This window comes from Mesoplodon bidens, assembly GCF_964165515.1.
Source record: "Mesoplodon bidens genome assembly, chromosome: 11".
Taxonomy (NCBI): Eukaryota; Metazoa; Chordata; class Mammalia; order Artiodactyla; family Ziphiidae; genus Mesoplodon; species Mesoplodon bidens.
In genome coordinates, this window is record NC_138167.1 from 24007534 (window position 1) to 24028188 (window position 20655).

General features: G+C 39.4%; 1 protein-coding gene across 1 annotated transcript in view; it reads right to left on the reverse strand.

Moving 5' to 3' along the window:
• The window catches only part of OVCH1 (ovochymase 1), a gene marked incomplete at both ends in the record, with an annotated part of 86270 nt that overhangs the window by 63351 nt on the left and 2264 nt on the right, over window positions 1-20655 (reverse strand). Inside the window, 10 exon segments of the mRNA XM_081250211.1 lie at window positions 1535-1663; window positions 3741-3867; window positions 4599-4628; window positions 4632-4729; window positions 4840-4980; window positions 6414-6547; window positions 12017-12104; window positions 14449-14635; window positions 16633-16784; window positions 17394-17489. Of these exon segments, the coding sequence (XP_081106337.1) occupies window positions 1535-1663; window positions 3741-3867; window positions 4599-4628; window positions 4632-4729; window positions 4840-4980; window positions 6414-6547; window positions 12017-12104; window positions 14449-14635; window positions 16633-16784; window positions 17394-17489 (1182 nt within the window).

Genomic DNA, 20655 nt, shown 5'->3' on the forward strand with positions numbered 1-20655 from the left:
GGCTCCATGAAATTACTCTCTTGGTTTTTAAAAAATATATCTATGGTCATCTTTTCCCAATCTCAACCTTTATTTCAGGATCCTATTCTTCATTCTGAAAGATATTCCACGAAAGTACTGTTCATAGCCCTATTTTTATTCATTTACATATATATGACTTCCAAATGTCTGTCTTCGATCTAAATCTCCTTCCTGAATTCTGGATCTAGGACTGCTAGATCTAGGACTAATTCTAGGACTGCTGGATACCTCCATCTGAATCTCCCACAAGCTCATAAAAATCCACATATCTCAAATGGAATCAATTGATTTTAACAGTCAAGATGGTCTTGTTATGTTTCTCTGTATCATTTAATGACTCTACCATCCATGCAGCCACTCAAGCTAGAATCCTGGAAATGATGCTGGAATTTTTCTTCTTCATATATCTCCTTCCCCACAACATAACTAATCAAGCAATGTCAGAATAAATTCTTACCATGATTTCCTCACTACTTTCCTTGTGAGTGAGTTCACTCCTAACCTCTAATGCCATCTTCTACTTTACCACTAAGGTTTGAATTCTGGCTCCACCTCTTGCCAGCTATGCACCTTTGGGAAAGTTATTGAACTCCTAAGCCTCTGTTCCCTCATCTGTGAAAAGGGGAACAGTATACAAAACCTCTTAGGTTTGTACTGAGGAATAAATGTAATAATACACGTGAAATGCTTAGTCCATACCTGGTACAGGGTGAGTAATCAATAAATGTTAACTAGATATGCTGTCACTGTGGTACTTAACATTTAATGTCCTGTGTCCATCATGATCTAACTCTCGCCTTTTTTATCATTCCCTCCAAAACTCCAACAACGTTGAGGTATTCGTAGTTTTTTTGTACAACATCCATTCTCTTTCACATTAGGGTCTCTGCATATGATATTCCTTTTGTCTGAGTAAAGGCTACTTTATTTTCTAGAATGACTAGAATCATACTAATCCTTCAAAGCCAATCTCATTTCTGAGTTACACTCTCAAATCTGAATTATCTACTTTTCATATAAGGTGCCTTGAATCTTTTTTGATCATCTAGTGGACACAGTTTCTTGGCATCATCTGAAATACTTCTTCTTCTTTTTTTTTTTTTTTTTTTTTTTTTGCGGTACGCAGGCCTCTCACTGCTGTGGCCTCTCCCGTTGCGGAGCACAGGCTCCAGACACACAGGCTCAGTGGCCATGGCTCACGGGCCCAGCCGCCCCGCGGCATGTGGGATCTTCCCGGACCGGGGCACGAACCCGCGTCCCCTGAATCGGCAGGCAGAATCTCTACCACTGTGCCACCAGGGAAGCCCTGAAGTACTTCTTAAAGCACAGGTTCCAGGGCCCCATTCCACATCTACAGAATCAAAATCTTTGGGGTGGGCCCAGGAATCTGCATTTTAATTTTGCTACCTAGGTGATTCAAGCACCCTAAATTTAGGTAAACGTGGTTAAATTATCTTCCCTATAACCATTTTCATAAGCAAAATATCACAATCATACAAGTGTTTATACTCACCTGAGGGTAAAACGCTGAATCTAGCTTTGAAGCGTTGGAAATTCTTTTCACCATCACTTTTAAAATGAATCACCATCATATTACCAGGACTGAATACCCGAGTAGGGTTCAAGATTTCACAAAGCGTGGCTGTAAAAGTTTTAGGGGACTTTGCTTTATAGTTACAAAAAATTAAAAATCAGAAAACAGAGGTAACATCATCCAATTAACATCATCCAATTAATTTTCTTCCAAAAAGTTTTGTTTTCTCCAACTTTGCTTTGTACCCTTCCATTTCATGTGGGAATCAAACACTAGTTTCAAGATAACAATGTACTATAATTTTATCTCGCAGGAAAAACTCTATAGATAGGGCAAGAATATCTGACTTTTAGTATGCATAGAAACCTCAGTTGACTGTTAATTTAAAGACAATGAGAATTGCAGCTCTATTCACAATAGCCCGGAGCTGGAAACAACCTAAGTGTCCATCATCGGATGAATGGATAAAGAAGATGTGGCACATATATACAATGGAATATTACTCAGCCATAAAAAGAAACGAAACTGAGCTATTTGTAATGAGGTGGATAGACCTAGAGTCTGTCATACAGAGTGAAGTTAGTCAGAAAGAGAAAGACAAATACCGTATGCTAACACATATATACGGAATTAAAAAAAAAATGTCATGAAGAACCTAGGGGCAAAACGGGAATAAAGACACAGACCTACTTGAGAATGGACTTGAGGATATGGGGAGGGGGAAGGGTAAGCTGTGACAAAGCGAAAGAGAGGCATGGACATATATACACTACCAAACGTAAGGTAGATAGATAGTGGGAAGCAGCCGCAGAGCACAGGGAGATCAGCTCGGTGCTTTGTGACCGCCTGGAGGGGTGGGATGGGGAGGGTGGGAGGGAGGGAGATGCATGAGGGAAGGGATGTGGGAACAGATGTATATGTATGACTGATTCACTTTGTTATAAAGCAGAAACTAATAAAAAAAATGAAAAAATAAAAAATAAAAAATAAAGACAATGAGAAGAGGTGAATTAAAGAAAATCCCAGAGGCTTCCCTGGTGGCACAGTGGTTGGGAGTCCATCTGCCGATGCAGGGGACACGAGTTCATGTCCCCGTCAGGGAGGTTTCCACATGCCGCGGAGCGGCTGGGCCCGTGAGCCATGGCCGCTAAGCCTGCGCGTCGGGAGCCTGTGCTCCGCAACGGGAGAGGCCACAGCAGTGAGAGGCCCGTGTACCACAAAAAAAAAAAAAAGAAAAGAAAACCCAAACTTGGTATTCCTCCTTCCAAACAGAGCATGGCTACACTTTATGTGATAGGCAACACATCTGAAATCTGCTTCACCTAAACCCCACTCTATATGGGTCCCGATCTGCTGCATCAGGGAACTGGGCTCCCTTCACCTGCCCTGACTATCCAAATAAACATTTCAAAGTTATCTATATTCCTGGTTTCCAACCCACACTACACCTAGCTGAGGGACACATAGTAGGTGTTAAGGATGTGGCAACATGGCCAGAAGGGATAATTTTTCATACGCAGTAAATTGGTAGGTCAAAGCTGAAAGTATATTTGAAGATTTAGTTCAAAAATTAACTTTTAGGGCTCACGTAGAAATTATAGCTTTGAATAATCTTTTTTTGGTTAGTTTTCTTGTACATAAAAGTGAATATTTCAGCAATTGAAGGGATTAATACAGAAAAAAAAGTTTAAAATTTTACCTTAAATCGCTGCCAAAAATTTTCTCAGTGTTCACATTTTCTTTTTTCCCTGGGACCTCCTTTTCACCTTCCAAGTATTCTGAAACATTCTTCAAATTTTGCATGTTTCTATTAAAAACTTTACTGGTAAATCAGTTGAAGTGATAGGTTTTTTTTTTTTTTGCGGTACGCGGGCCTCTCACTGTTGTGGCCTCTCCCGTTGCGGAGCACAGGATCCGGACGTGCAGGCTCAGCAGCCATGGCTCACGGGCCCAGCCGCCCCGCGGCATGTGGGATCTTCCCGGACCGGGGCACGAACCCGTGTCCCCTGCACCGGCAGGCAGACTCTCAACCACTGCGCCACCAGGGAAGCCCGAAGCGATAGATTTTAAAGCTAAAGTTTTATGGCACCATGAGTTTCCAGTATAAGAAATTCATATCCCCACTCTACCTCATGGTATCCAAGGAAGCCAGCCAATGCTCCAACTACTCTGGTTTGTCTCATACTTTTCGGATTAAATTTAAAGGACAGAATGTTACCACCCAACCCCTGTTCCTCTTCAGGATCACCATAAATCACAACAGCCTGAGTACAGTTTTGGTTAAATTCAATAATAAGGTCTTCAAATGTCAACTGTATAAATTATAAACATAACCAGAGAAGTGGTCAAAGAGAAGATATAAACTTTTAAAGTTTCCCTCTATACATTAAAGGGCTCTCAGTCACACCCTCATATTCCGTTGGTAGAAGGGTAAACAACTGCAGCCTCTTTGGAGGGCAATTACTACCAGATTTAAAGACACAAACGCTTTGACCCAGTGAGTCCACTTCTGGGAATTATATACATCCACATCGTCCAAAAACAGTGACACAGGAACAGACCAGCATTGCTTGCATGGGCAAAGACTGGCAACGCACTAGAAGTCTGTTAATAGGGAACTGGTGTAAGAAATTAAGGGACATCACACAATATAATTTAAAGCAGTTGTTATAAAGAAGCCCTCTGGGCTTATCTAGAAAGATCCTTGAGATATTTTTAAGTAGAGAAAGCACTGCCAAGCAATATGAATATATACGTTTGTAAATGCTCAGAATCTCTGTCTATGGATATTCCAGAAACTTTTCAGTGTTTGATTCCAGGAAGTAGGATGAGAGTTAGATGAGACGGAGACTTACTTTTTGTTTTAGTCTCTTAAACTGCTAAAACATTTTAAACTACATACAAAGATCCCCTTTTAGAGTTTAAAAAAAAAGCAAATAGAAGATCTTAATCATATGACAATTTAACAGTCCTGATGAAGTAAGTTCTGCTAAACACACACAGCTAATTTCTTGATGAAGTAAAGACCTCCTTAGTTGCTTGCCTTTATAATGTGTTTCTCTGGAGCATGAATCTACCAGTAACACCCTACGTTCCTGGGATACAGGTGAGGATAGCCAGCAGGGTGAATCATCCCTTCCACCACCAGCACAGCCCCACCCCCACATCCTGAACCTATGGAAGTGTTGCGGAAATCCTAGGTGAATAGCCAAAGGCACTCCCTCTTCCTCACCCTCATATCACAGAAAAACAGCAGGGAATTGCATGCCTGATTTAATACCTACCTGCTTCTGAGTTCTTCCGTATGGAAGTAAAGGTAAGCTCAAAGCTGCTGCCACTGTTGTCTGTATCAGAAACAAAGGCAACTGTGGCCTCATTGGTCACTGTCAGCAATGGTGAGGGCAATATATTTCCACAGACCTTACCTTCAAAGCAAAAGAAATTGAGATAAGATTACTGAAAAATGATGGAAACAAACTTAGACACGTGCTTTTCTGATACTACCTTCCATGAACTCTCTGTTCTAAATACACCAAAGTATACAGTGGTCCCTTTAATTCATTCTACACTCTGCTTCAATAACTTATATTCCATTTACTTCCTCATACCCAATCTCACATGTCCAAATTCTACTCATCCTTCAGGGTCTAACTCAAAGTCCAGCTCTCCACAGACATTCCCTGACAACCAATGAAAACAAGAGCTTTTCTGAACCCCACAGCACATATCCTATTCTGCGCCATTTCCTACTTTGTGGTACACCTTTATTTGCCTCACCAAACTGCAAGCTCAGTAGAGCAGAGACTGCTTTCACTCTGTATACATCCAGTATTTGGTATGATATCTGGTTTAATGATTGGTTTAAAGAATGATTACTGGGGGCTTCCCTGGTGGCGCAGTGGTTGAGAGTCCACCTGCCGATGCAGGGGACGAGGGTTCGTGTCCCGGTCCAGGAAGATCCCACATGCCACAGAGCGGCTGGGCCCGTGAGCCATGGCCGCTGAGCCTGCGCGTCCGGAGCCTGTGCTCTGCAACGGGAGAGGCCACAACAGTGAGAGGCCCGCGTACCGCAAAAAAAAAAAAAAAAAAAAAGAATGATTACTGGGTAAAAAGGCCTGAAGCATGAAATCATTTAGTCAATAAATATTATAACCCTTAGCACAATACCTTGGCTATAGCATTCTGTCAAATACTTCTGAAGAGATATTTGTCCTAATCATTGGCCATATGGAGACCTAGAGACCGAGGTCTACGCCAGCTCCAGAGACCTTCTATCACGCTTAACACATAATATTTCAATTAAAGTAAATATATCAATTATGCTTATAGAGCTTATAAGAGGTATTCAATAAAAGAAATTAAATGACATGAAATTATCTATTGTCATGAGAAAAAAGAACATTATAAAGCAATGTAGAGTTCAGTGTGTACAGATAATATGTATAGATAAATATACATCAAAATGTTAGCAGCATTTACCTCTAGGTGGTAAGGTTATGAATAGTTTACATTTTTCCATATGCTTTCTGTCTGTACCAGATTTGGCAAACATGCACCTGCTTTTGTGGTAAGAAGGAAAAAACTGACATGGCCTTGAAAGGAAGTTTCTGACAATTGTGAGATCAATTTCGTTCAATACTGCTATTAAACTTGAGAAAGGAATCGATAAACCTCAGGAAATATGCTGGTCTTTGCTTCCACTCTTACCACACACACTCTTGGCCCCTTCAAGAAGGGCACAGTTTGCAAGATGAAATAATTTCCCTGTGTGCAGAAATCTAATTTCAGATCCTTCAGCCCCTCTTTTGTTGTTTGGATACTCTAAAATGACAAATGAAAATAAATGTAGCATACTCACTAATAAGCACTCCACTGCTTGATTGTAAAGATACATAGTCATGGTCACATTCAACTTGATTTTCTATGTCTAAGCTTGTAAATTTTATTAGGATAATTTTATTTTCTGGTACCATTATTTTCCAGATACATAAGCTGCAGAGGAGAAAGTGAAGAAAGTATAATAAATGGCAGAGTCAAATGTGGCAAATAAGATCTAATATCTGAGGTTTAGCTCATAACTCAATACTAAAATTTTACAGGATATTAGAAGGTAAAAGTCAAAGGAAATTCTTTATGTGAGAATAATTTGTTTATGCTCAACTTGCTGGCATTTCTCCAACAAATGGAGCAGTATTAATTAGAGAATGGTCAGAAACCACCCTTTAAATTTCATTTAGTTATGAAATGCAAGAATTTTGATCTACGAATTTAAGAAACCTAAGATTCATCTCTCTAATAGTCTAATTGAAAATTCATAATATTCACCCAGAAGTTGAATAATGGATTATGAATTATGGATTGACCATGCAGCATATTTTAACCCAAAGCAGCCACATCCTCCTAGGTCAGCCTAAGTCATAATCCCTGCAGTTGCAATGTTATCCAACTTCCAGTAAGGTGAGCTGTGACCTTTTACAAATATCTTTAGAAACATGTTTAAACATTTTGAAAGTAGTTTACATAATTTAACACACAATCATTTACCTTTATTTTTCTACATGAATTCATACTATTTACTCAAGAAAAGAAATCCCAATGGGCCAGACATCCTCAGGGTCTTCTATGGCTCACATTTATGGGAGTGCAAAGCAATTTTTTTTTTAATTGACAAGTGACCCTCTGTCATGATTTTCATTGTTCATTTATTTATTTATTTATTTATTTTGAAGTATAGTTGATTTACAATGTTTCAGGCGTACAGCAAAGTAATTCAGTTATACACACGTACATATATATATATATTTTTTCAGATTCTTTTCCATTAAAGGTCATTCCAAGATATTGAATATAGTTCCCCGTGCTATACAGTAGGTCCTTGTTGTTTATCTATTTTATATTAGTAGTGTGTATCTGCTAATCACAAATGCCTAATTTATCCCTCCTCACCCCTCTCCCTCCTTTGGTAACCATAGTTCATTTTCTGTTTGTGAGTGAGTGCAAAGCAACCTTATCTGGAACCTAACATGTCAGAAGGAGCTTCCTTCTAAAACTCCATTGTCTTTATCAACAACCTTAGACCTGCTAACTGTTCCATTGCCCTCCAAGTAATAACTTCTCAGGACTGTAGGAGTTATCCAACCCTTTTGTGCCCAGTTTCCAAAACCAAACACTGTAATTCTCACCAAACATCTCCTCCTTAACCAGAAACTCCTTGCTTTACTCTTTTTCTATTCAAGCTCATCATCCTGAACTAGATGTAAAAATAGACTGCCTCAAATATTATTAAAATCATTTTTTAATCACTTTGATTTAAAAAGCAATAAGCTGCCTAAAATATGACGATGCCCACTTTTCTAAGCACTTTAGTTGGAAAAGCACTCCATATCCATCTTCTTTCTTGGGATTCATTACCCCCCTCTGAGGTAGGCAGGAAAGAAATTACTCCCCCTTCTCCAAATAGAAAAACTGGCATTGATATTGAAAGAGTCATCACATCTTACATATAATGGGAAATATAGTTTAGGCTTTATGACTTCAAAGGCCACTGCTTTCTCTTGTTTTCATCATATTATTTTCTAATTCAAAATCTCTAACTCAGGGCTTCCCTGGTGGCTCAGTGGTTGAGAGTCCGCCTGCCGATGCAGGGGACACGGGTTCGTGCCCTGGTCCGGGAAGATCCCACATGCCGCAGAGCGGCTGGTCCCGTGGGCCATGGCCACTGAGCCTGTGCGTCCGGAGCCTGTGCTCTGCAACGGGAGAGGCCACAACAGTGAGAGGCCCGCGTACCACAAAAAAAAAAAAAAATCTCTAACTGAAAGATGGAAAATGGATTTCAAGTCACATGCCAACCTTGATTTATCATTAGTGATTGCTGCATTAAAGGGATTCTGAGGTCTAGTCAAGCTGAGTGAGAGAGGGGTACCAGAATTAATCATTGATTTATTCATTCAAATATCTATTGAACATTTATTATATGCCAGGCACCATTCTAGGCTCTAAAAGATGTAATATCTTCCATGGAAGGAGACCATCTGAATGCCATGAATCTGCCATTTCTGAGAGTCTAGCTACCACCTACGAGAATAAAGACAGGCTTGGAGAGACTATAACTCCCTGCTTCAATTTCACATTGTCTCTTTCTCCCTTACCATTGGCTAATTAACTCCATTTGGAATTTAAAAGACCCTTCTTCCATCATTCAAGTTTGCTTAGCATGGTGGAGTCACTAAGTAGGTAAATTGGCTCCATGCCTTATGACATTTCTAAGACATGTCTTTTCACATTTGAACATTCTAAAATCAGAAGGATCTTACAATGGAGTCTTAAAGTTCAGTTAGAAGGATCTCACAATGTTAGTCTTACAATCAATGGATTGAAAGTGTTTCAAGAGAGGATTTGTAATAGTTTTGGCCAGTCACCTGGGGGTACTATTGACTGCATACTACTAAATTTTTCTGCTTGAGGTGTTTTAGACTACACTAGTGGTGAAAATTTTAGACTACAGACTTGCATGAATATTAGCTTATGATTCAAATTCTCAGGAAGATTTGTACCCCTCCCTACATCCATTGCTGAGATTGAGGCATGTAACTTTCCACATGAGTGGGCTTATGCCTTGTATTGCCTTACACTGAAGGTATAGGCGTCCCACTTTTATATGGAGATCTCCTAATCTTGGGTATTTTGTTTTCTTTATTGGTGGTACATAAAATAACAATGAACAACAAGTCTGTTTTCGATGTGTTGAAATATGGTAAAAATTCATGCTAATATTGAGTTGTAATGTAGCTGAAAGTCTTATTCTCTTTAGTTGACTTCTTACTTCAGCCCCTACAAGCTATTTAATATCTTAACTATTTAATCTTAACTTCATTCTCTAAACATGAAGCAGTTCAAAGCTTACAATTACTAAGACAGCAACTAGTGTAAATTCCTTCAAATTTCCCATAGATTACCTTGACATTTTCTGTTACTTTCCCAGGAAAAGAATTATCTTCCTTCTTTCCAAAGCTAAATCTTTATTTGTTGTGTTCTCATGAAACTTCCTTCACATATATATGTATTTCTCTTGACTAATCACTCTTACTCTCTCTTCTGCCCATAAGAACAGTTAGCCCTACCCTTCAAAAAGCAAAATCCTGGGCTTCTCTGGTGGCGCAGTGGTTGAGAGTCCACCTGCTGATGCAGGGGACGCGGGTTTGTGCCCCAGTCCGGGAGGATCCCACATGCCGTGGAGTGGCTGGGCCCGTGAGCCATGGCCACTGAGCCTGCGCGTCCGGAGCCTGTGCTCCGCAACGGGATTGGCCACAGCAGTGAGAGGCCCACGTACCACAAAAAAAAAAAAAAAAAGCAAAATCCCCATTTCTCTTAATCCTAGTGCCCTATTACCCAAAGCCACTGTCCCATCTTCCTCCTTCTCTTCACTGCTCAACTGTCTTCCTCATCTCAAACAATAGCACCTCCTTCCTTCCTGTAGGTCAAAAACCTTCAACACAATCTTAAGTCTTTCTCTCTTGAAACCCAAATTTTCAACTTGTTAGCAAATCCCGTGGCTCTACCACTTCTCACCATCTCGACTGTTACAAACCTGGTCGAAGCTATCTTCATCCTTACCGGGATTGCTGCAGGAGCTGGTCTTTCAGCTCTTGCTCTTGCCTGTTCTATGGTCTATTTTCAACACAACAGCCAAAGAGATCCTTTACCATGTGTCAGATCATGTTCCTCCTCTGCTCAGCGTCCTCCAGTGGCTCCATATCTTACTCCTCCATAAGAAGGCTCCAAAGTCCCTCTTATGCTCTATAAGTTTAGCCACTCATAATCATGACCACTTTCGCCCTCTCTCACTTAGCTCTAGCTAAGTACTATTTTTTTTTTCTGCCAGGAATATCCCTTCCCAGGATGATCATTTGATGGCCTCACTCATTTCATTCAAGTCTTTGTTCAAATATGATTTTCGTAGTGCAGTCCTCCTGAACATCTTCCCCAATTATTGCACAAACCAACACTCTCTACCCCTCCTTCTTGCTTTATTTTCCCGTACAGCACTTACCATCTTCTATTGTATATAATATTATCTGTATTATCCCCACTTTCCACCCCACAACTTGCCCCACAAAGGAAAACATTTTTGTCTGTTTCATTCTCTGCTGTATAACTAGCACCTAAAATAGTGCCTGACACATCTTAGGGCCTCAATTAATTTTTACTATTTGGTGAAGAGATACCAAGTCTTCAACTATCACTTAATGCATTGTGAATATAGCTTCTAACCTTACAATTCTACTGAATCAGTTCCTAACTTTTGAATTACCATATCCAATGGCATTTTATCTGAACTCATTTTGACTTTTGCAATGTTTGATACTACTAAGAACACCCTCTGTCTTGAAAGTCTTTCTTGCAGACATCTCTTCAATACTTCATCTAAATTGAATCATAAGTTCTCTGTCTTTGAGGGTAAATTGTCTGTCATCTGTGTATCTCTTATCCAATAGATAAATGCTTTCTAGAATCTCACGCATAGCCATCCATCCTCTGCTCAAATATCCACTTATAAAGGAAATTCATTATCTCCTGCACAGGCCATTAAATCTCAGAAATCTCTCAAATTAGAAACTACTTTACATTGTACTGAAATCTACCTTCTTCTAACATTTACCCTCTGCTCTTTTTCTCAGTTCAGCAGTTAATCAGAAGTCCAATTCTGCTTCTATGGTAGTCTTTCAGATAAATCAAGACAGTTCCTTCCTCCTGTCAAGTCTTCTTTGGAATGAATATATTCCTAGTTCCCTCCATCACATCTCCCAAGGCACTGTTTTGAATTTCTTTTTATCTTGGTCATTGTCCTTCAGGTAATCTCCAGCCTATCAATGTTCCTCTCTAACGATTGTATCTAGAGACCTCCTACCTACACCCCAGCCCAGGACTCTAACAGAATAGGACTCTGGATGCTATTCTTCTAAAAGTTTAAGTAAAGATGGCAAAGGCTTTATTGGTATTATATTATTACTAGGTTGACTCACAGAAAGTCAACTTAGACTCTTTTTTTTTTTTTTGCGGTACGCGGGCCTCTCACTGCTGTGGCCTCTCCCGTTGCGGAGCACAGGCTCCGGACGCGCAGGCCCAGTGGCCATGACTCACAGACCCAGCCGCTCCATGGCACGTGGGATCCTTCCGGACCGGGGCACGAACCCGTGTCCCCTGCATCGGCAGGCAGACTCTCAACCACTGTGCCACCAGGGAAACCCAAGCTCCAGTCTTAATGCTGATGATTCATACTAACAGGTATCAGAAGTACCAATTAGCAAATATTTGCCATCCAATACCAGATAAAATATTTAGGGTTTTATGTTAATCAAATAAAGTAATTGAGATACCAGACAAAATTGCCAAAACATGGCCCCGTAAAATGGCATGACTTGGGGGAAAAACCCAGGGATCATTCCTACCAGGGTTACGTACCGATTATGAGAATAGTTGCTCTCTTTCGAATGGGGATAATGAATCTTCCCATTTTCTCCAAATAATACTCTTCCCTGAGGTCTACAACCTTCCAAAACATAGGAACAAAGCTGATTATTTTGCTCAGCCATGGACATTTCAAGACATATTGTACAGACTCAGCTTGAAGCTATATAATTTATATTATATAATTTGTATTTATGGAAATGTATTTATTTGTAGGTGCCATGACCTATACTTTGTATTTGCAGACTTTGTTAGGAAAATTTCTAAATCATAATTTTAAAAAATATATAATAATTTTATTAATTAACCATCTGATATTCTTTACAATACTTTTTCTCCAACTTTTACTGAGGTATAATTGACATATAACATTATATTAGTTTCAGGTTTATGACATGATTTTTTATTTATATGTATTGTGAAATCATCAGCAGTGATTATTGTTAACATTCATCACCATGCATAGGTACAAAAATTTTTTTCCTTGTGATGAGGACTTTTAAGACCTACTCTCTTAACAACTTACAACTATGTAACATAGTATCATTAACTATAGTCATCATGCTGTACATTTTTATCTCCAGGACTTATTTTATAACTGGAAGTTATAACTTTTCACTCCCTTCACCCATTTTGCCCACCCACCACCTCTGGCAACCACCAGTGTGTTCTCTGTATCTATCAGCTTTTTTTTTTTTTTTTAATTCCATATATAGGTGAGATCACACAGTGTTTGCCTTTCTTTATTTCATTTGGGATAATGCCCTCAAGGTCCTATCCACGTTGTCACAAATGGCAAGATTTCATTCTTTTTTATGGCTGAAGAGTATTCATAATATTCTTTACTTGCGTTCTTCAGATTTAACAATTACCCCATTGTCTCAAATCATGAGTCATAGTGAAGCTGTCAAATTATAGTGTATGAAACTAATATGGTGTTTTCCCATCTCTAACTAGGATTTCCTGGGTTATAATAACATACCTTTGTATAATGATATTAAAGTAAAAGTACACAAATTTTAGCAATGACATGGCAAGTCTCCAGCATTCGCTCAGAAATTTCAGACTCCTGTGTCACATTTTAATTGTTGGAATCTAGAACAGGCAACTAGGGAATGAGAAGCTTAGAAGGATGATATTAAGGAGGTGTTATTTAAATAAATTACTTGTCACATTCTGATATTCATTTGACTGTGGAATTGATGGTTATTGCCTGATTTCATTGCCATTTTAAAATATTGTTACCATTAACCTTTGTTCAGCGCTTATTAACCTTTTAAACTTTCTCTTCTAGGTGATGAAAACTGAATAGAATTGTTACCAGGGGAAAAATTTCCCCCTGCAGTAATGGCAATGAACAGAACACTTTTACTCTGAAGACCAAATGAAAGTGAGCTGAGAGTGGGCTCTTGTTTGAGGAGGCGCTAGTCTTTAGCTGGACCAGCAGCAGGAGTGCTTTGCAAATCATCAGCTAGGTGGCTGGTCTTGGACTACAATGAGGAAGGAGGGAGGGAGGGAGGGATGGTGAAACACTGTGTTCTGCTGCTCTGAGTCCTGGCCTTTAACACATTCGATTCTTACACTAAACCGCTTGTTCCTGTAAGCTGTGCTTCCTTATGCCTCTTTATTCTGCAGAGGCTGTCCCTTGTGCCATTTTATTGAGCAGATGCTGTCCCTTTTCATTGCAAAGCTTCTGGACCCTCAGAACTGAGCCCCCTAGGCCCCCCCTCAGTGTTCTTATAGCTCTCTGGGCTTATGTGACCTTCACCTTTTATCACAACTATCCATTTAATTCTTTGTCTCCCCCAGTAGTTGGGAAGTTCCTTGAGGCATCTGCAGTCCAATGTTTATTTTCTGAATCTAGATTTCAGTGCCACAGAACAAAAATAACTTTCCAAAGCCTCCCTTATGTTTCAACTCTTGCCAAGTAAAATTAACAAGGGTGAATGGGAGAAAGGGTGATTTTTTTTTTTTTTTTGGCCTTGGGGCATGTGGGATCTTAGTTCCCCAAACAGGGATCAAACCTGTGCCAGGTGATTTATTTTTAATGATCTTAAGTAGTTTAGGAAAAAATTATGTCAACTGGTTAAATGGAGAAAGAATCCTCTAATGAGTCTATATGCAAAACTATTTTAAAATCTCATAAGTACAAAAAAGCCCACATTTCATGAAAATCTACATGACCATAAACGTGAAGATCCAGTTGATGTTCAAATTAAATTGACGGGTATCAGTGTTAATTAATTCAGAGTTAGAAGTTTATGTACATTGTATTAGGAACTGAAAACCAGCCATATTCTTGCTTTATTTTAAAGCTTATTTCTGATTATATCTGCAACATAGAGTAACTATCCTTGAAAGAAGCATGATCATTTTTTGAGTTGCAATGAAATGAGGAAGGAGGAATTCATAGAAATGACACCCACCTGTCATGGTCTGAGTGATGAAATCCATTAACTCAAACACCTTGGAAAAAATGCCAAGTGATGCCCTTCTATGGTTATTTCTGTAACGATTCCAAACTCTAGCACAGCCAGCTCCCCAGGAAGTTATTCCAGCAAGAACCCAGTTTCCATCATCTCTTCTACAAACAAGTGGACCTCCAGAGTCCCCCTTTTATAATAGAGAAAGAGGACATTTTAAAATAGTCACAAGTTAAAAATATTTTATCAGGTCCAAAAATATCAGCACACATCTCAGAGAGAGAAGAAGTAGAAGCATATAAGCCCAAAGGTCATTATTCATCAACATTTTTTGTCTATCATTTTGTTTCTTCATCATTAGTTTCAAAGGACTGTCTTTTTGCTTAGATATAACCTCCTTCCACCCACTTCATGCAATCTTGTCAATCTAGCACTTAATTCCTCACTTCCTCTCAGTCTTTTGGGAACAATCATATATATTTCAAAATAAATAGAAGGAGGAGGGAGAGTTCACAGATATATGCCTCCACTATAGCTTGTCATCTGGAATTGCTCAGAAAGACTGTGTCACATCCCAAGCCCACAGCACCAGTGAATAGAGCCCCTAAGGTCATGCAATAGCTCAAGGCTTTAAAAACAGAATTCCTGGGAACCTAATTTTGTCCCAGGGGCTATATATAAAGGATCCATTGGCTCTCAGACTAGAGCATAAAGGACCCACAAGTTCAGGATCCTTTCTTTAATAATTCTTCAGAATGATATGTTGCTTTGAAAACGTCAATTTTGTGTCAGATTAAACCCCCTCAAAAGGCACAGAGCTGTTGGAGAGCTTTATCCAAAAAATGATTGCTTAAAAAGGATGAGACAGGACAAAGCAACTTAAGTCTACCTATGTTCCAATTTAGAAAGTGGAATAACTGCAAATTTCTATCTCCTTCATCCCAAACTCTTCCTGGTCCTTATTCTGTTGCCCCCTAGAAGAAAAATTAAGCATTTTTCCAACAGAAAATTTTAGGGATCTTCACGTGGCAGTTTCAAGCTGCTTGCTGGCAAAGAATAAAGAATCCCTGCTCCTACAGTTAAAAAAACAAACAGAAAACAAAAAAAAAACCCACTTTCAGGCTTCCCTGGTGGTGCAGTGGTTGAGAGTCCGCCTGTCGATGCAGGGGACGCAGGTTCGTGCTGCCCCAGTCCGGGAAGAACCCACATGCCGTGGAGCGGCTGGGCCCGTGAGCCATGGCCGCTGAGCCTGCGCGTCCAGAGCCTGTGCTCCGCAATGGGAGAGGCCACAACAGTGAGAGGCCCGCGTACCGCAAAAAAAAACAAAAAACAAAAAACACTTTCCAAGTAAATTATCTTCTTCATCTAAAACTTAAAACGCATGTCTTTCACAAAGTGGCCTCCCTTTCCTTTCTTATCTTGTCAGGATTGGTCTTCTTTTTTTTTTTTTTTTTTTTTTTTTTGCGGTAGGCGGGCCTCTCACTGTTGTGGCCTCTCCCCTTGCAGAGCACAGGCTCCGGTGGCCTCTCCCCTTGCAGAGCACAGGCTCCGGATGCGCAGGCTCAGCAGCCATGGCTCACGGGCCTAGCCGCTCTGCGGCATGTGGGATCTTCCCAGACCGGGGCACGAACCCGTGTCCCCTGCATCGGCAGGCAGACTCTCAACCACTGCGCCACCAGGGAAGCCCTGGTCTTCTTTTTGAAGCTGTTATGTTGGCCTTGGGAGGTCACTGTCATTCACAACATCTTTTACCCCATAGTTACTGTAGCTATGCTATCCTTGGTCAAACTTTGTGCAAACACTGCATTCTTCACTAAAGCTTGAAGAAAAATTACAATGTTTAACAAAAGGTGGAACGAAAAATAATTCAGAGCTGACCTAGTTAGTTAGCCAAAGTAGTCATCTTGTTTGATTCCATTAGGTTGGAAATGTTGAAACCACCTTCCCTGCCTCTCCTCTTCACTCCCCCCAAAAGAGGTACAGGAGTAAGAATGGACATGGGACAGAAAAGAATTCTCTCAGCCCTGGTCAAGGAACCTTTTTCAGTAGAAGCCAGATGGAAAGACGAGGGAAAAGGGAATCTTGAAGAAGTAACCCCCCCAAAAGCAGCTCAGGAGAAAAAAAGACAGAATCCACGATCACCCACATGATAGTGGGTGAGTAACTGGACTGGTTTATGCTTTTTACCTGGCAGGCATCCTTTTCCCCATCAGGAAAACCGGCACACAGCATGGTCCTTCCCAAGGGAGGAAGGTTCATACCCTTCAGCACAGTTTTACATGTTCTGTCATCCATTATGGGAAGTTCCACTTCCTGTAGGACATTTGAATATTCTGCTGCTGTGGAGAAGGGACTGGTATGTTAGTCAGCAATTGTCCTCACTGAAAGAAACCAATAAGAAGCTTACAAGTTTAAAACTTGTAGATGTTTAACCAAAATGTAGAAGGCTTTTTTTAAGCTGTGAATGATGCTATTTCCTAAAATCTTATACTATGTGATAAAGGACATTTTTTTTTTAATTTAGATTTTTAAGGTAACATAGGCAATTGTGGCTTCTCTGAATATATGCTTAAATGTTTCCTCAAGAGGAAAACTTTAGTCAATAAGGCAATATTCTGTAAAATTCTTCATTTTTAAAAAAAATCACAATATTAAAGGTAAGGAAGCTTAACTATTGTTACTTTACTGTATTATTCTTCATCTATTATAGTCACCTCTGGTTCCTTCATCTGATACACCTTACCAAAATGGCAGTAGGAGGAATTTTATGTAGAGCCTTAAGTACAGACTTTTTATGGTGAAGACAACCAGAAGTCTTCATTGGGCCAGAACTCAGGGGGGGAAAAAACCCAGGATAAATGTATTATTCAAGACCAACAAAATTCCTGCTTCCACTGGGCATGTAAAGGGGCCTGGAAGAAATATTACATTCTTTTGATGCCTCTTACTCTCTGAAATCTTGCCCCATCCACTGGCCATGCAAAAAATCCCTTCTTCAAATTTATCACCTCTATGGGGAATAGAGATCGGCTGAACAGTAGTTCCTGAAAAAACAACAGTAACAAAAAATCATAAGAGTCACAGACAAGTAATGGCTAAATATATCTGGAAACTGACATCTGGTTGATTTCATGGTTTCTACACTTTCTTCCTAAACGTAATAATGACATACATTTTAAAAGTTTTTCTCTCTCAAAAGAACTATTTCATATTTATAGAAATTTAGAAAAATGCAAGTAGAATAAGGAAAAACACGTTACACATACCACAATGACCCTCCCCAAACTAGCAACATTTTAGGTTGTGCCCTTGTTCTTAAGGGATAGTTTTTCACTCAAGAGTAATTGAGCACTATTATGTAGCAATCAGTCTTCTGGGCCTCAATGAATGAGCAGAAAAAAAAAAAAATCCTTCCCTGGCAGAACTTAGATACAAGTGTGAGTGAATGAGTGAATAAGTGTGTGTGTGTGTGTGTGTGTGTGTGTGTGTGTGTTTGGGGTGGGGGGAGTACAAACAGTAAATCTAATAATTTAGTTGTTAGGTAATATGTGCTCAGATTTTTCCAGAAAAATCAGAACAGGGTAAGAAAGATGAGAAGTCTGGGGATTAGGAAAGATAGCATAGGAGATGCAATTTTAAAAATGGTAGTCATGTCAAGCCTCACTGAGCAGAAGCTGAGGGAAGGGATCAGGCAGTCATCTAGGTGGAAAGCATTTGAAGAAGAAAAAAAGAAAATGGAAAGTCCCTGCAGTGGAATCATGCCACATACGTCTGAGGAAGAGTGGGGAGGTCAGGATGGCTGGAGCAGATTAAACAAAAGAAAGTTTAGTAAAAAAATAAACAAAAAAGGGGTTAGATACAGGGCTAGGATGAGGGTGATGTCAGCTGATAAGAACACTGATTTCTTTTTTTAGTGCTTAATGGAGACTTTATTTTTTTTTAATAACAAATTTAATCAGTTATACATATACATATGTTTCCATATCCCCTCCCTTTTGCGTCTCCCTCCCACCCTCCCTATCCCACCCCTCCAGGCGGTCACAAAGCACCGAGCTGATCTCCCTGTGCTATGCGGCTGCTTCCCACCAGCTATCAAGAACACTGATTTCTATCTGAGTGTAACAGAACCACTGAAGTGTTTTCAGCAGAGTAATATAATCTGACGTAGATTTCAAAAAGGATTATTCTGGCTGCTGGGTTAATAATAAACATTAGGGATGCAAAAGAGGAAGCTGGAGATGATTCAAGAGACCATTCAGATTAACCTAGGCAAGAAATGATGGTAGCGTGGAACAGGATGTTAGGAGTGGAGAGGGTGAGGCAAAAGCAATAGAATTCTTCTGATGGAGTAGATGGATAGTGTGAGAGAAAGAAGAATGAAGAATGAGTGCAAAGTTTTTAGCTTAAACAACTGCAAGATAGAGTTGTCATTAATCCAAATGGAAGGCTATGGATAGAGCAGATTTAGATGTAGGGGATAATCAGGATTTTATTTTAAACATATTAAGTTTGAGTCTATTAGCTATCCAGGTAGATCATTAGGCAGTTGGCTATAAGAGCCCTATTAATCCCAGTACCGTATATAATACACAGAAACCTGGGCTGGATATATAACATCTAGAGTTATCTTCAAGTAATTGGTTTTAAAGCCTTGATCCTGGATGAGATCACTAAGGGAGTGAGCACAGAAAAAGAAGAAGCGGTCCAAGGGCTGATACCTGGGGCACCTCAACAATAAGCCACGAAGAAGAGGAGGAGTCGTCGGAGAAGACTAAGAGAAGGTGTAAGAAGAAGTAGAAGGGAAACCAAGGGACCCCTAAAAATCAAGTGAGGAAAATGTTTCCAGGAGAGCATGAGCAACTCTCTCCAAACTCCTATTAAGTAAGCGGAGGATGGAGAATTTATCTGTGAATTTAGCAACATGGACATGGTGACTGTGGCATGGGCAAATTTGGTAGAGTGGTGGGGGTGAAAGTGTGATTAGCTTGGATGTCTAATAGACATCTTAAACCTAATACATGCAATTATGAGAATTGAGGAGAGGAAATGAACATGCCAACATCGATGGCTCTCCATAGAGTTTTTCTATAAAGGGAAATAGAAGAAAATCAATAGTTTCTTTTGATATACAAATCTAGTTTCAGTTATTCTCTCTCAGTATTTTGATGATCTTGTTCTTCCGTCTTCTGACTTTCATGACTGCTGTTAAAAAATTAGCTATAAATCTGATGATCACTTCTCTGTTGGAATATAGTATTCTCTAGATTTTTGGGATCCACGCTGGGGTCTTAGGATGCTGTAATTTCAGCACAACATATCTAGATATAAAATTATTTTTAATATTATAGTTTAAAATTATTTTTAATATTATAGTTTAAAATTATTTTTAATATTATAGTTTAAAATTACAAATAGTTTAAAAGCCTGAAAGTTATTGTCTCATCAGCTATGACTAACGCTCACTCACTTTCTCTTAAATTATAGCCTCTCCCTCCCATTATCTGTATGCCTTCTAAAGCTCAAACTGATTGTTTACCATACTCTTCCAGTCTATCTTCTCTGTCTCACTTTTTTGTCTCTTTGGATAATTATTTCCCATCTTCTACTTCTCTATATTTGATCTAATCTGCTATCTAATCCAACTATTGTGTTACTAATTCCAATTATATTTTCATATCTATTTAATTGACTCTTTTCCAAGTCTTCCTCTTCAGTTAATAGTTTCTTGTTCTTCAGCCATTTTTGATAGACTGTAACTTATTTAAACTTAAGTAAAACATACTTTATATTATGTACCTCATTTTAATGCCTACAATCTTGGAAGGCCTGATTCTGACTGCTGTTATTTTGGACTCTCTCTTTGGTAGCAACTTTCTCTGCATGCTTTTAATTGTGTGCTCTCATTCATAAAAACTTTATGGGAATACATTTGAGCTGAGATTTCAGGTTCATCTCTTCAAAGAGAATTTACTACCTTTGCTTCTGCCAGAAACCCAATTACTCACCTGGAACTTTAAAGTCTTGGCTTGGAGTTTTTGGTGACAGGTAATGTGAATGCCAGCATCAAACCTGAATGAAGCCTGGCTCAGGCTACAGATTCTTCTGAGAGCCCTCCATTCGGGGCCAAGGTTCAAGTATGTAAATTTCCTTATTCCTTCACTTTATGTGGTATATTTTCCTTTTTCCCCTATCTTTCAAGCATCAGCTTTC